Raw genomic sequence first — 14,603 nt, 5'->3', positions numbered from 1 at the left:
TTAATCCATGGAGGAAGTTCCCTGCTTTGAACTTGCAGTTGTACAAGGTAATTGATGCACTCTTTGTCAGAATTAAGCAAAAACAACATAACCAAAATGGTGACCTGGCTAATCATTATGCCACTGTTGAACTCTTAAGGTTTTTATTTAATTATGGTAACTTGTGTTCACTCTTCCAGAATCTGGTCGTATAATTCAGATGTAAGCAAAGGCAAACAAGAGTTAAACGACTTTCAAAAACTTTAATAAAGAAAAAAAAAAAGCCACTTCCAAAAATAAATGCCACACAAATCAAAGTTTTAAAAAAGTGGAAGATATTCAAGAAACAAAATCCTTTACTATCAAAATACACTAAATACTGAAATCTAATGATGTTGAGTGTTCAAATTCTGGGTGAATGTAGCTTATAATCATATAGGTAGTAAAGCAGTGTTTTTCATGATATGTCTGTTTCAAGACATTACTTAATAGTACTTTTTAAGCCTCTATTTTCTTAAGCATCCACTTCACAATTCATTTAATTATTTTTACATTCATTTATAAAAACACATTTTCTAACAACAGGTTATTTTGTGCTTTAATAATAATGATCCATGATAAAATACTTAAGTGATTTAAATGCTTCGCTAATGACTACATCAATCACAGATTCTTGTACACTTACACAGCTACTGCAATAATCCAAAGAGCTACAACTCTTCTTAAAAATGACACCCACTCAAGTTTGGTAAGCATGCTAAATAATTAGAAATGTATTTTTTTCAAGTTAAAACATTAAACTTTCTAGCTTTCTTTAAAATCTGCAAAGATAACCTGTTTATTTAAATCACTTTTTAACTGGAAATTTATAAAAACAGAGGAAAGCATCATTTTAGAATTTTCTTTATAACATCTTTAGTAAAAAATGGATGTCCTCTTTCAAACTGTGATGACACCAAATGATAAAAATTCTAGCTTTTAAAATGTTAAGAAATACAATGTCCATTTCATCTAGAGGGGCATTTTAATGAATTAAACTAATGTATTTTTCAGGTCTATACTTTCGTCAATGTGGGTGACACTGCCTTATACTCATCACAGTACTTTAGTAAATAATCCATTTAAAATGTGATCCAAGACAAACCTCAGCGTATTCTAAATTCTCTTCTATAACAAGGGACCAATGTATATCATCCTCTAGACTTTTAATACAGTAAACAGATACAAACCTAAAGAAATAGAATTTTTAAAATCAATGGCAATTAATGCTAAACACAACAGACCTCATTCCCACAATTTGGAATTAATTTTCATGCAAAATTTTATAGTTTTTATCCTTACTTATAGATAATTTATTTCTTTAAGTAATCAAGACAAATAGTAGAAAAAGCATTTTATTTATATGGAAAAAGCTACATTAATATCTGTAAAAGATGTCAATATAATATTGCCTATACAGAAAAAAAAATTCAAATGTGAATAGCAACAAATAAAAGTTACACATCTTCCTACTTAGCAGTGCAATTAATTCACATTGCAATAAAGTTAAGTCAAGTATAACAAAATCAAAACAAGTGTTTCTCCATAATCAGGATACTGAGAATTACAGTGTAAAGATCATTTCAGGTTTAAGAAATCTGCACTCAATCTACAGAATACCCTAAAACAAGGGAGACAGACAGTTAATTCATTTAATTACCAGTTGTTGGGTTTTTTCAATACTGTTCACAGGAAAAAGGTAACGAGTTTAGGTACATGTACATAGAATATATTTAGTCTATACAGTAAAAAAATACAAATTATAAAGTGAGCTAACAAAGAATGAAATCTGAATACAGATTTATAAAACTGATAACATCTTAGACAACACATACAGTATTTCTCATGTAAAAACATCTAGTTTCAGCAAAAAATAATTTGGTTGCTTTTCAGATGCACTGCAGATCTTGTAAGCTGAAGATGCAGATGTCCAAGTATCTTAAAAACCATAATAAATGTCTTTCTCAATGCATACAAAATGACAAATACTCTCATCACAGTCTTAAGGGTATTTTTGGAAGTCTGTCTTGCTTCAGAAATACATGTAAAATGGATAAAAATCAAAGATTTCATGGTACAATGAAACAGTAAACAGTGCTCAATTTACTGCTAATGTTGAAAAAAACCTAGATTTTACAGTACTCTGGTATATATGAAAATTTTTTTTGTTTTTACATTGCATATTTCTGAGTCCATTCTCTTGCATGTCTGTTGTATCTGTGGGCATACAAAAGGGATATAGTAAAAACATACAAATTGAACCTTTTAGAAGACCTATTTTATATAAAACTGTATATTCTACCATCTTATACTTAATTGCAATAATCGTTCAAATGCCAATTATTGGGTCAATGTTAGACCATACATTAAATAAAACAGAAAACAAGTGATTTTTTAACTGATGGATTTCTCTACAACCAATATAAAAAAATACCTAAGTTATAAACAAAAAAATGAAGAAACCAATTTCTAACAAATCTATAAAAGCCAACCCTGAATGGGCATTAATCTGTAAACTGTAAATGAATCAATGGTACCAGCAAAATGAGGCAGCTTGAAAATTAGGTCAGGGTGGAGGCAGTTAGGGATATCTTCTCTTCTGGGGAGAAGATAAGGAATATAGTATTCAATGCTTTCCAATTATGAAATACTTTTATTTTAAATTTATTGGGGCGCCTGGGTGGCGCAGTCGGTTAAGCGTCCGACTTCAGCCAGGTCACGATCTCGCGGTCCGTGAGTTCGAGCCCCGCGTCAGGCTCTGGGCTGATGGCTCAGAGCCTGGAGCCTGTTTCCGATTCTGTGTCTCCCTCTCTCTCTGCCCCTCCCCCGTTCATGCTCTGTCTCTCTCTGTCCCAAAAATAAATAAACGTTGAAAAAAAAAATTTAAATTTATTACCTAGAACTATGTATAGTTCTATCAAAAAACATGACATATCATGCAAATATAAATATGTACTATTAAATAGTAAAGGATTAAACACTATGTAGGAAGGAACAATATTTTTTATAAAAATATTTTTTAAAGATTTAAAAAAGATTTTTTTTAAAAAATTTTAAAAGGAACAATATCTTCCATTGGAAAGATAATAAGCACAATTAAATGGACTTAAATATATTAATAACACTTATGTTTTGGCAGACTACCTAGAAATACCTCTAAGCAGAAACTAATATAAGTAAACACTTACTTTTCTTTGTCTGATTTATAGATTTGTGCAATATCTGGTACTAAGGGGTCATCGGGATTAGGATCACAAAGTAGAGAACATATGGACAATAAAACTAGATTGAAAAGAGAACATCACATTAGATAATGATCTATTTTATACAATCACATGTATGAAAATGACTTTACTGAATACAGACAATGAACTTACAAAGAAAACAAAATAAAATAAACATATTAAATTACATTTTAGATTATCTTTGGTTAGGAGCAAGTATTTTTAATATTTAAAATTATAAAATTACCATACAATGTATATAATAAAAAATTACTAAAACTTTTGAAGTTTTAAATTCTATTTGAATTTCTACTTATTTAAAAAATGTGCATCTCTAAAGTAACTATTAACAACATTTAAACTCAAGAGTTCTCTACAAAAATATTTTTAGGTAATACGTATACACCCCAAATATGGTACCTAATCAAAACATTGTTAGGGGGCGCCTGGGTGGCGCAGTCGGTTAAGCGTCTGACTTCAGCCAGGTCACGATCTCGCGGTCCGTGAGTTCGAGACCCGCGTCAGGCTCTGGGCTGATGGCTCAGAGTCTGGAGCCTGTTTCCGATTCTGTGTCTCCCTCTCTCTCTGCCCCTCCCCCGTTCATGCTCTGTCTCTCTCTGTCCCAAAAATAAATAAACGTTGAAAAAAAAAAATTGTTAGAACGTATCCTAACTTTAGATATTTCTTAGAGATATTTTTGTATTTTAATGAGAAAATTATCTAATGCAGAAGATCTATGTTCTAATCAAGTCAAATTAAAGCAATCAAATTACAGTTAACAGTCCAAAAACCATTTCGGACTCATGTTTATGCACTTTTTTACTTTGACTTGGTGCTATAGTTTGCCTACCGAGAAGAAACATTTGTCAGATTTTTTAATGAATCTTTTATTCCATACACATTTGTATCACTCATTTAAACATAATGTGAACAGTTATCAACACATAGCTTGTATAGTATATTAAAATATAAGTGAAAATTGAAAAAGTAGTTGTTTACTGCCATGTCAAAATACAAATTCAAACAGCTACATTAAAAAAAAAATCTAAGTATCTGAAAAAGTAAGGAACAAGGACTCTGGTTCCTCATTTGTCTGCTTCAATTGCATGCTACCACTTCTGAGGGGGTACAAGGAGTCTTTGGAACAATATTTCATCTTCACCCACCTCTATGTTCCTTTACCTTTTCCTACTCTTACAAATCCACAAGTGAATGTATAAAGCAGAGTTAATTCTTAAATGATACAGACAAGGGGTTGCTCAGGGCTAATGAGAAAACTAATATTTTATTCATCTTCCTTATCTGCCCAGTGAAATTTTATGCCTGGTATATTAAACCAATAGGGTAGATTATCTGGGCCCACATCCCTAGAAAGTTTCCATACTAAACTCATGATAAAAAGCAAAATAAACCATTTAAAATATTAAAAAGTGAAAAATGCACAAATGAGCAAAAGTATAAGCTACCCTATAAAATAACCAAGAGGGAAGTTCTTCATTCCCCACTCTTGCTGTCAAGAGCCAGGTGCCCTGATTTCACGATCATGCACACAAATCAAATGTTTTAAGATAAGGAAAAGGGTAGTAATAGTTGACATTCATTTGAGTGCTTACTATGTGCCAGATGCATAGTGACCTTATATGGTAATACTATTATAATCCCCATTTTACAGATGAGGAAACTGAGGCTATTAGAAATTCTTCTTAAAGGATAGTTTCCAGAAGCCAACCATACTAATTAATATTTATAAAAAGCTGCAAGAGTTAGGAGATAAATGCTTAACATCTGGCAGTCTGCCATTTCTTTTATATGTGTAAGTACCTAAGCACTTATGCCAAATGAATTTCATTTTGTGATACCATTCCAGGAAAAGAGTATATTAATTTGAATAACCCTTCGACAGAAAATTTTTCCTGCATCTACTGCATAACAGTTACACTATGTGAGATTTTTTAAAAAGACACTAGAATCGACATGAACATTTTAAACAAATATTTTAGGTCAGAAAAGCTGCCAGTCATAATAACTAGCTGACCTGAAGGGCTACTACTTATCTAATATTTGAAATAATTATGGCTGTGGATGCTGCTTCCTATAATCCTTATCACTTTTATAAAAAATAAGTTAAACATTCAGGTAGCATTTATTTAAAAGACATTTTAAATGACCATAGATTCCTCCCCTGAATCCTTCAAGAGAAGTAAGTTTTCCTAAATTTAAAAAAAAATTTTACAAAAAGGGAAAACTACCAAATTACTTCAGGGGCAGATGCTTCTAACTCAAAACAATATTTTGAACAGTCAGGTTCTCTTCTGCTAGAGAAACAAGACATGAATTAAGAGGACTGGCACAGCAAATAGTATTGGCTAATAACAAAAAGGCTTCAGATAGTCTAGGGTACATATCTGATAATTTAGCAAAGAACAAAACTATATATCTGTGAAAGATGAGAATCCGCAGGGATTATGTTATCAGTCATTACAATAATGTTATTGATTATTCAAAGTTTAGACTAACATGCTAAATGTAGTGCATTATTCTAAAGCGTGAAATGTGTCATTCATTTTAAATCAGTTATCAGCCTAATCAGGTATTTCCTAGATGAAGTAAAAGATACAAAGCTTTACTCATTACATCAACAATCCCACATAATAAATGAGGCAGCTGGTCCCAAAATCTTATTTTTACTCTATCTCTGTCTCTCTCTTTAAAGCCCAAACTAAAGGGGCAAAATGTCAACAGGCTTATCCAAATTTCTAGCTCTAACATTTAAGATTTCTCTCATTTTATCATTTATATTTGCCCATCAACCCCTCCCCATAAGTTAACTGCTAAAAGCAAAAGAGTAATAGAAGAACTAGGTAAGAAAAGCAAAATCAAAGCGGAAGAAAACACAGATTTTTTTTTTTTTAACTTTAGTCCCTGAATACTTCTGCTAATACTTCCCTAAATATTTAGTCCCTAAATATTTTTTCTGTCTCACTGTTATCAGCTGTTATAAATCTGATAAATGAAATTACCTTTTGATACAGTCAGAGCTGGTGACCATTGTGACCTCAGGATATCAAGACAAATACTTCCATTACTGTTTATGTTTGGATGGTAAATTTTTGTTGTGAAAGCAATCTAAAAACAAAACAAAAATGTGACAATCCATGATCTATGAACGAAGAGAACCAATTTGCTCTAGAATTTTATATGACCTTAGAGGAGAAATGTATTCAACACAAATTGAGCATCTACTTTGTGCATACGTAGCTACTGGGAGTACGAAAGCAAAAAGAGTCAGTATCCCCTTTCCCCGCCCTCCCCTCCCCCGGGGGAATAGAGAACTATTTTTGGAATATAATAAATAAGCCTATGATAGCTGGTATGACTGGCTGAGTAGTGCCTGAATAATTAACCATGGCTTCCATCATCCCTCAAAGTAATCCTTTTCTTAATTTGAAAATCACTGATACTTACAAGTGATGCCTGGATCTACAAATAGAGTGCTGACATTGTTCCAGAGGGAAGTTGAGGGGCCTCAGCCTGTTACTTATCCTAAGGAATCTGCTAACAATTCTAATCTTCCACAAGAGTTATTGTTATATTGTTTCATAAATATAATGTTAATCAGGTGTTCTTAAAAATATAAAATAATTATTTCAAGTGACAGAATTTGTTAATAAATCTGTCCCTCCTTGATGTCACCATCATTTATTTTCTCTTCAGGTCTAGTCTAAATTTAATTTAATAAGAACAAGTTTTTATTTTCCCTACCATACTTAATAAAGGGGCTGTGTCATATTTACTTTTGTAGTCCCCAATGTAACAGAACATTGGAGGTGCTCAATAAATTTTTGTTGAATACTTAGGAACTGAGAAATAAGGTCAACTTTGGAAAGATAATCCTCTGAACAGAAAAGTCTGATTTTTGGGGGCACCTGGGTGGCTCAGTCGGTTGAGTGTCCGACTTCGGCTCAGGTCATGATCTCACGGTCTGTGAGTTCGAGCCCTACGTCGGGCTCTATGCTGACAGCTCAGAGCCTGGAGCCTGCTTCGGATTCTGTGTCTCCCTCTCTCTCTGCCCCTCCCCCGCTCATGCTCTGTCTCTCTCTCTCTGTCAAAAATAAACATTAAAAATAAAAATTAAAAAAAAAAGTCTGATTTTAGACCATTAAAAAATTTCCCAAACTACATATATATCTAATGAGGAGGGGGGAAAAAAAGGTAAAGAAGCTAATTTATAGTATATCAGATACCACCTTTTGTTTTACAGATATAGTCCAATATTTGAGTAAGAAAGCATATTTTAGATTCAGTGATTTTACAGAATAGTTTGAACATGCTAATCTACCCAAGTCTCTGACATCATGAACATATCTTGGGGTAGAAAGTAAAATCCTTGATAAAGGAGTCACACCAATCATAAAACTAAAAATACCTTTGGTGGCTTAAAAGGATAGTCTGTCGGAAAATGTACAGTGAGAAAGAAGACTCCACCTTGATAGGCGCTATCAGGCTGAAATTACAAATATTTGCATCAGTATTTGGTTATTATATTTATTTAATAACCTAAGATGATTTCCCCCCAAATATATTTGAAAAAAAAAATGCCATCATTTTGTCATAAGTTCAAATCATTTACCTTGAAAACAGGTTTCCCTTTGCAGGTATGAAGGAAGACAACAATCATGATGGTTAAACATAAAAATCGCACACACACAGTGGTGTGACTTACTCAAACAGGTCTGTTTGTGAGTAAAGATTTTTAAAGATCAGTATACACGCAAGATTGCTTTGAGAAAAGAAGAATTTTCTGCAACAGTAATCAGTATGGGAAAAAAGGTTAGGGCTATGTTTACCTTTTTATTTATAAAACTTAAGTTCTGATAGTCCTATAAGAAAGGGGCAAGAATAGAGATAAACTAAAAAGACCAAGTTATAAAAAGGAAAGGCTAAGTAACACACAATGCAGACCTCCAATCTTCACTTAGTAACAGTTAAACCCTAAAATTCTATTTTGACTCCTTTATATTTAATTAAATTTATCATGTTAAACTACCACTTTGGTAATAACAGCAAGACTATCATTACTTCCTTAAGTTTCTGCATATACATTAGAGAACTGTACAGTGTAATTATTCTTCCTAGTTTAATTCTAGTTCATCAAAAATTATAAGGAATGTGGAAAATTTAAGTAATTACAATCAACAGATATGGTCTGCTCAGATATTCAAATCATATTATAGAGTGGCATGTATGCATTACTAAAATAAAGGGGGGATGAGTAACATCATTTGTAACCATTTGCTACATGTGATTCACCTAAGAAATATCTGTGAAGGGCTATAATTCAAGTGGTTAGGGTGGGCCTTTTAATAATAGTATTTTGAAGGTTCTTAGTAAGCAATGAAAAACAAATACCTAGATTCTTACTGTTGTTATTTAAATAAATATGTTGCATTTTACCCTTTGGTAAGCTAACTTAATATAACAATTTAGTAATTTGAGACATTTTCCCAGGACTCCAGCTCTGAAAATTCAGTAATTGCTATTGTTTTTAAAAGTGAAACACAAGGCAATATGATTAAAACCTCTATGGTTTACTAGATACAGCTCTTTCAGGGGAGGGAAGAGAGAATGATGTTCATGGAAACATGCTACTAGTATACTCTCACCCAGAAGGTTGTCAATGCCCATTCTTATGCAATCAGTTTTTTGTGCACGAAAGAAAAGCCTGTTTCAAGTCATAGCTGCCTCTTAGGTATAGAAAGAAATAATCTTAACAAAGGTGGTTGTTAAGAAAAGCCAATCATAAAATCACAGGTAATTCTGAGTTCAGTACAATACACCAAAACTAAAAACAACCAATCGTGAGGTGGCAAAGACAGATCCATTGCAATATCTCATCCGTTCTCTCACACATGCGAACAGTGAAGAAAGTTATTGTAAACTGGTGCTTGTTACTTGCAGGTATTCCATTACTGAGTTAATAAGACTCATTTCTAACCTACAAAACTTGGTGATGTGATAATAATGCTTAGTTCTGAACAACTGACTTTTGTGTTTAAAAACAGATGGGGTTGGGGCGCCTGGGTGGCGCAGTCGGTTAAGCGTCCGACTTCAGCCAGGTCACGATCTCGCGGTCCGTGAGCCCGAGCCCCGTGTCGGGCTCTGGACTGATGGCTCAGAGCCTGGAGCCTGTTTCCGATTCTGTGTCTCCCTCTCTCTCTGCCCCTCCCCCGTTCATGCTCTGTCTCTCTCTGTCCCAAAAATAAATAAACGTTGGAAAAAAAAATTAAAAAAAAAATTAAATAAAAAAATAAAAACAGAGGGGGTGCCTGGGTGGCTCAGTTGGTTAAGCGGCCGACTTTGGCTCAGGTCATGATCTCGCGGTCCGTGAGTTTGAGCCCCGTGTCGGGCTCTGTGCTGACAGCTCAGAGCCTGGAGCCTGTTTCAGATTCTGTGTCTCCCTCTCTCTGACCCTCCCCCGTTCATGCTTTGTCTCTCTTTGTCTCAAAAATAAACAAACGTTAAAAAAAATTTTTTTTTAAAACAGATAAAGCAAACACACGGACTGGTTGCACTATGCATGATCCATGACTGTGTAATGATCAAGGATGTGGCAAAGGAAAAATCACAGTGATCCTAGCAAGTATTTGCCACCATTGCTTTAGAAAATTATCATAAATCCTTTAACCGTATTCTTCTTCCTGAGTGATTCAGAGTACAAAAAAACTCCACCTTAGCTACAAACATCTGATCACAGGTGAAATGGCAAGAATGAAGTATGGCTGAGAGAATTAATTTCATATTTGTGAATCATACTTACAGGTCCCATAATAGTTGCTTGCCAGTGGAACACTGAAACAAACAAAGGAGTTTTGGAGTCATTAACAAGTGTTCAAACCTATATGATTAATGGTAGCAAAATCCTAGCAAGAAAGCAATGCTTACAGTCATCTCCCACAGGTCCAGCTGAACAATGAGCAGGTGGGTCACGCTGTAGATCACTTAACTCCTGTAGCAAAGCAAAAATACTTAAGGTTAATTGTTTTTCCAGTGACACAATCATAATAATTCATGAAGACACAAACTATTGTCTTTGTATAGAATAGACACAAACTATTTACTTCAAAATAATTTTAGGCAGTTCTATTCAAAATATGAAACAGTCAATGTACTGTTACTGACTGGTAGAAGAGGATGGGAGGTATGAAATTCCTTCGTGAGATAGCTCCAAACCTTGAAAAAATTAAATTGATTACAATAGTTTTTCTCTAATATTCCTAAGACAAAAATATTTATGAGTATCTACTGTATGCAAAGTAATTTATGTAAGTGCTAGATATATAAGAATGCTATAGAGGTGTCTTGGTAGCTCAGTCTGTTAAGCATTCAACTCTTGATACCAGCTCAGGTCATGATCTCATGGTCATGAAATTGAGCCCCATCCCTGCTTGGGATTCCCTCTCTGCCCCTCCCTTGCTCATGCAAATGCTCTCTCATGTAAAAAAAAAAAAAAAAAAGCGCCTATACTATAAGAATATATGAAGAACAACTTCAGTAGGTTTACAATCTCCTTTGGGAGTGATGGCTGACAGCCAAATGGATATTGAAAGAACAACCTGAAGATTAAATGGAAAGAAAGGAGAGAAGTCAGGCCATATTTGAAAGCCTGGCACATTGATTCATATGCTCTTTTCTGCTCTCAAGGAAGCAAATGAAGGATCATGGAAATGACAGTTGGCCAGTCCTGGGTTGACATTCTAGTTCTGCCATAACTAGCATCACAAGCCTTGGAGAAATCATTTAACTTCCTTACCTTCACCCCAAATTTGAAAGGTATAAATTCAATATAAAAGATTATACATTAGGACTGAAGTACCCACTTCAAGTTTGGAAGATCAGAATGTCTTTGAGGAAGTGGCATCTAAGTTGAAAAATAAGGATGAATGGGAATTTGTTTTGGGAGAAATGAGTGACACTGTGAGGTAGAGTGGCAAAAGATGAGGCTGAAAATGTAGGCCAGGCAGACAACTAAGAACAATACACATCATACCAAGGATTGGGGGTTTTAAGAAGCTGCATGATCTGATTTGAAAGATGGCTGACTGGTCTTTGTATAGAACAGATTAGAGATGCAAAAGAGGAGAAGCTATTAGTATAGGTCAGAAAAATGAGGGCTTGGGGTGGAGAAGTAGCAATGAGATAAAAGTGGATAGAAATGAGATGTTTTGAAGAGCTTACCTCTCACAGGGTTTCATGATGAAATTACATGTATAGAGTTAAGGAGAGAGGTCACAGATATTTATCATGAAGATTAGTGGCAGCTAACATGTACTCCATGTTTTATTGTCCTAACCACTTCAGGGGGTAGGTGTTATTATGGTACCCATTTTACAGGTGAAGAATAAAGGCAAACGTTTCACTGTGTCTCTTTATAACTAGTATAGGGTAGAAGTAGGATTCAAAACCTGGCAAACTCCTAGCTTTTTAGCTTCACAAATGTAGATTCCATTACTGAGATGGAATACTAAAAGACAAGTTTGTTTGGAAAGTACACATATTGAAACAGGGATCCCTGTGGTATCAAAGGGAGATTCAGTTAATCATGCATGCAGATCTGGACTTTAAAAGAGAACTAGGTTAGAAACTGGAAAATCGTTGTCTCTACCTGGTACTTAAAACTGCTGGATTGATATAAACCTTTCCATGGGAACACATTTAAATACTGTGTTTCATCAAATCTAAGATGCCATCGAACATAAATTACATCCTTATTTTCTGTACCAACAATTAAGGAGAAATGCTACCAATTAAGATACCATCAATTATAAGATGAATCTAGATTTTAGACATGCTACAATGAAAAATATGTGCACCTTAGAATCATTGTATAATTACAGCAATGAGTTTAGTGTTCTAACAGAGACAAATATGGAAGAGGATGTGGTAGGAAAGGCCTTCCTAAGAAAGTGACATATGAGCTTAAAACTGAGCCAAATGCAAACTCTGGTCTCCTTCTTCCAAATCTTCTCCAGTATATCTTGGTACTTTCATTTTGTTTTTGTTGCTGTTATCTTCACAGCTGGTGCTATATTCTTCTTCCTGATAAGAATTTAACACAGTTAGCAGCTTCTTTGCTCCAGGTATAGTTGAACAATAAAGAGGAAGATTTCAGTCTTTGACTTAGCAAAAATGGTCAAAAAGCAAGGCTTGGAACTTCAAGTCCAGGTGCCATTACTCACTTGCCATATGATCTTGGGCAAAACATTTTTTTTTTTCCTCTCTAAACCTTAGTTTTCTTCAATGTAAAGTGGCATTTGTACCTTTATCCATAGTTTCTATAACAAACAAGAGAAATGATACATGTGAAATGTACAGCAATCCCTGACATGTAGTAAGCATTCAAGTAAATGTTACGTTAATATGGAATGGATAACTGTACAATTCTCTAGTAGCAGAATGCAATTATTGAACAGTTTAAATGACTGGGGGAGGGGTGTTCCCAAGTCACAGATCCATTTTAGATGACTGTGCTTTATTTAATAGTTTTCTAATCTGGGCTTTTAGGAGATTACTTCTGAAAATATTAATCACGTTGGGTTTTCTAAACATTAGTGTAAATGGATAAATAGGACTAGTTTGCCCTTATCTTAACTACAAAACTAGTTGTTTAGAAAATGAGTTTCCATAGTTAAAAAACTGGAAGTTATAAATAACTTCCATACAGCTTTTACAGAACTATTTTATGTGTGAATATATCAAATATACATAAATACATAAATTTATTTTGTATACTAACAACTCCATATTAATTTTATTTGTAATAGCCTTGAATCATGTTCAAATTTTAAATGTTAAACTGTTCTTCAAATCTCCTTAACATATTATAGAAAAATAAAGGTTATCTTGTTTTTGTATTTTTGTGCCCTGATTCTACCTCCTGTTAGGAGCAGTTAGAGCTCAGGACAAGAGAGAAAATCTCACAACTGAACTGTAAAGGTTACGTTCTTAAGTTGTCTATTTAAAGCTCAATTATAGGAAAGAAGCAGCTGACAGTACATCAAACATTCTTAACAGTGAGACTGATCATTACTTACTAATAATGACACTAATGCTTAGGTGAGGAGACTAACACATCCTAGACTTTTTAGGCGTCTAAATATCTAAGGTTCTATACCTTTCTTAAACCACATCTCTAGAAATATGCCCTGATATATTTGGAAATATATAAATGAAACTATTTTGTCTAGGTACAGACAGAACCAACAGAAAACAAAAGGCTCAAAATATACTCTCCCTCACCCAGAAAACTACAGATTCCTAAAACTGAATAAAGAAAAATGAGGAATTCTGAGACTTGCTAAGGGGGTGAAATATATAACAAACAAAAACTAAAACCAAAGAAACCAAAACCCCACCCTTTTGTTCTTAGTCTATTCAGCAACCAGTGTACTTTTAAGATAGGACACACACACACACACACACACACACACACACACACAAAACAAGAACCACTTATCCTTGTTAAATTGTCTCTTCTGATTTAGTTTACTCCAAGTTTTTCAAAAACTGTCTTATTATTAATTTATAGTTTTTCTGATTTAATTGGCATTCGTACTTATCTACTTCTATCATCACAGCCACATAAATTTTCTATTAAAAATAATTTAGTGATTCTTATGTTATTTCCAAAGGAAATTCTAGGATTAGTAATCTCTTCCTTTGCTTCTCTCTCCACTGTCTCTGTAAGAATCATCACTGAATTATACAAATTGCTCAAGTCCATAAGATCCTCATGTAAGAGCCAAAACCTAACTTCACATTTCTTACTGCTCATGGAAGCCGCTCTAAAATACAGTTCACAACCCGACCCTGGCTCTGACTTCCTGAACACTTCTTCCTATTCCACCAAGTACCTCGAAATCTAGGATGTATACTATAGGTAGTCTCCAAATAACTGTTTCATTTTAATCCCTTGCCTAGGCCTCCTCGTGGCCATGCTTTTACCTCACACTGACTAAAGGCAAAAGGTCTCAAAGACAAAGCATTTAAAACCATTTATTTTTTAAAAATATTTTTATTATTTATTTTTGAGAGACAGAGACAGACTGAGAGCAGGGGAGGGGCAGAGAGAGAGGGAGGGGCACAGAATCCAAAGCAGGCTCCAGGCTCTGAGCTGTCAGCACAGAGCCCAACCCGGGGCTCGAACTCACAAACTGCAAGATCATGACCTGAGCCGAAGTCGGACGCTTAACTGGCTGAGCCACCCAGGCGCCCACTTTTGTAACTTTTTAAAGAAAAAATAGTGAAATTTTACTCAGGTTCTTAGGTATTTTTAAAAAGATGAAAAGATACTTTTTTTCCACT

General features: G+C 34.2%; 1 protein-coding gene across 2 annotated transcripts in view; it reads right to left on the bottom strand.

Moving 5' to 3' along the window:
• Nucleotides 1–1,357: 1,357 nt before the first annotated feature.
• The window catches only part of UBE2D1 (ubiquitin conjugating enzyme E2 D1), a 29,761-nt gene continuing 16,515 nt past the window's right edge, over nucleotides 1,358–14,603 (bottom strand). The window contains exons 2-9 of one of the 2 annotated variants that reach the window (XM_045039973.1): nucleotides 12,479–12,574; nucleotides 11,478–12,338; nucleotides 10,185–10,248; nucleotides 10,060–10,091; nucleotides 7,669–7,746; nucleotides 6,263–6,368; nucleotides 3,207–3,300; nucleotides 1,358–2,235 (exon numbers count right to left, since the gene is read on the bottom strand). In XM_045039973.1, coding sequence (XP_044895908.1) covers nucleotides 2,190–2,235; nucleotides 3,207–3,300; nucleotides 6,263–6,368; nucleotides 7,669–7,746; nucleotides 10,060–10,068 — 333 coding nt within the window. In that variant the 5' untranslated portion in view covers nucleotides 10,069–10,091; nucleotides 10,185–10,248; nucleotides 11,478–12,338; nucleotides 12,479–12,574 and the 3' untranslated portion in view covers nucleotides 1,358–2,189. The remainder of the gene's footprint in view (nucleotides 2,236–3,206; nucleotides 3,301–6,262; nucleotides 6,369–7,668; nucleotides 7,747–10,059; nucleotides 10,092–10,184; nucleotides 10,249–11,477; nucleotides 12,339–12,478; nucleotides 12,575–14,603) is intronic. The other variant, XM_023240453.2, reaches the window with a different exon arrangement.

Source organism: Felis catus, chromosome D2 (assembly GCF_018350175.1).
Source record: "Felis catus isolate Fca126 chromosome D2, F.catus_Fca126_mat1.0, whole genome shotgun sequence".
NCBI lineage: Eukaryota > Metazoa > Chordata > Mammalia > Carnivora > Felidae > Felis > Felis catus.
This window is presented reverse-complemented; position numbering and strand designations above follow the sequence as displayed.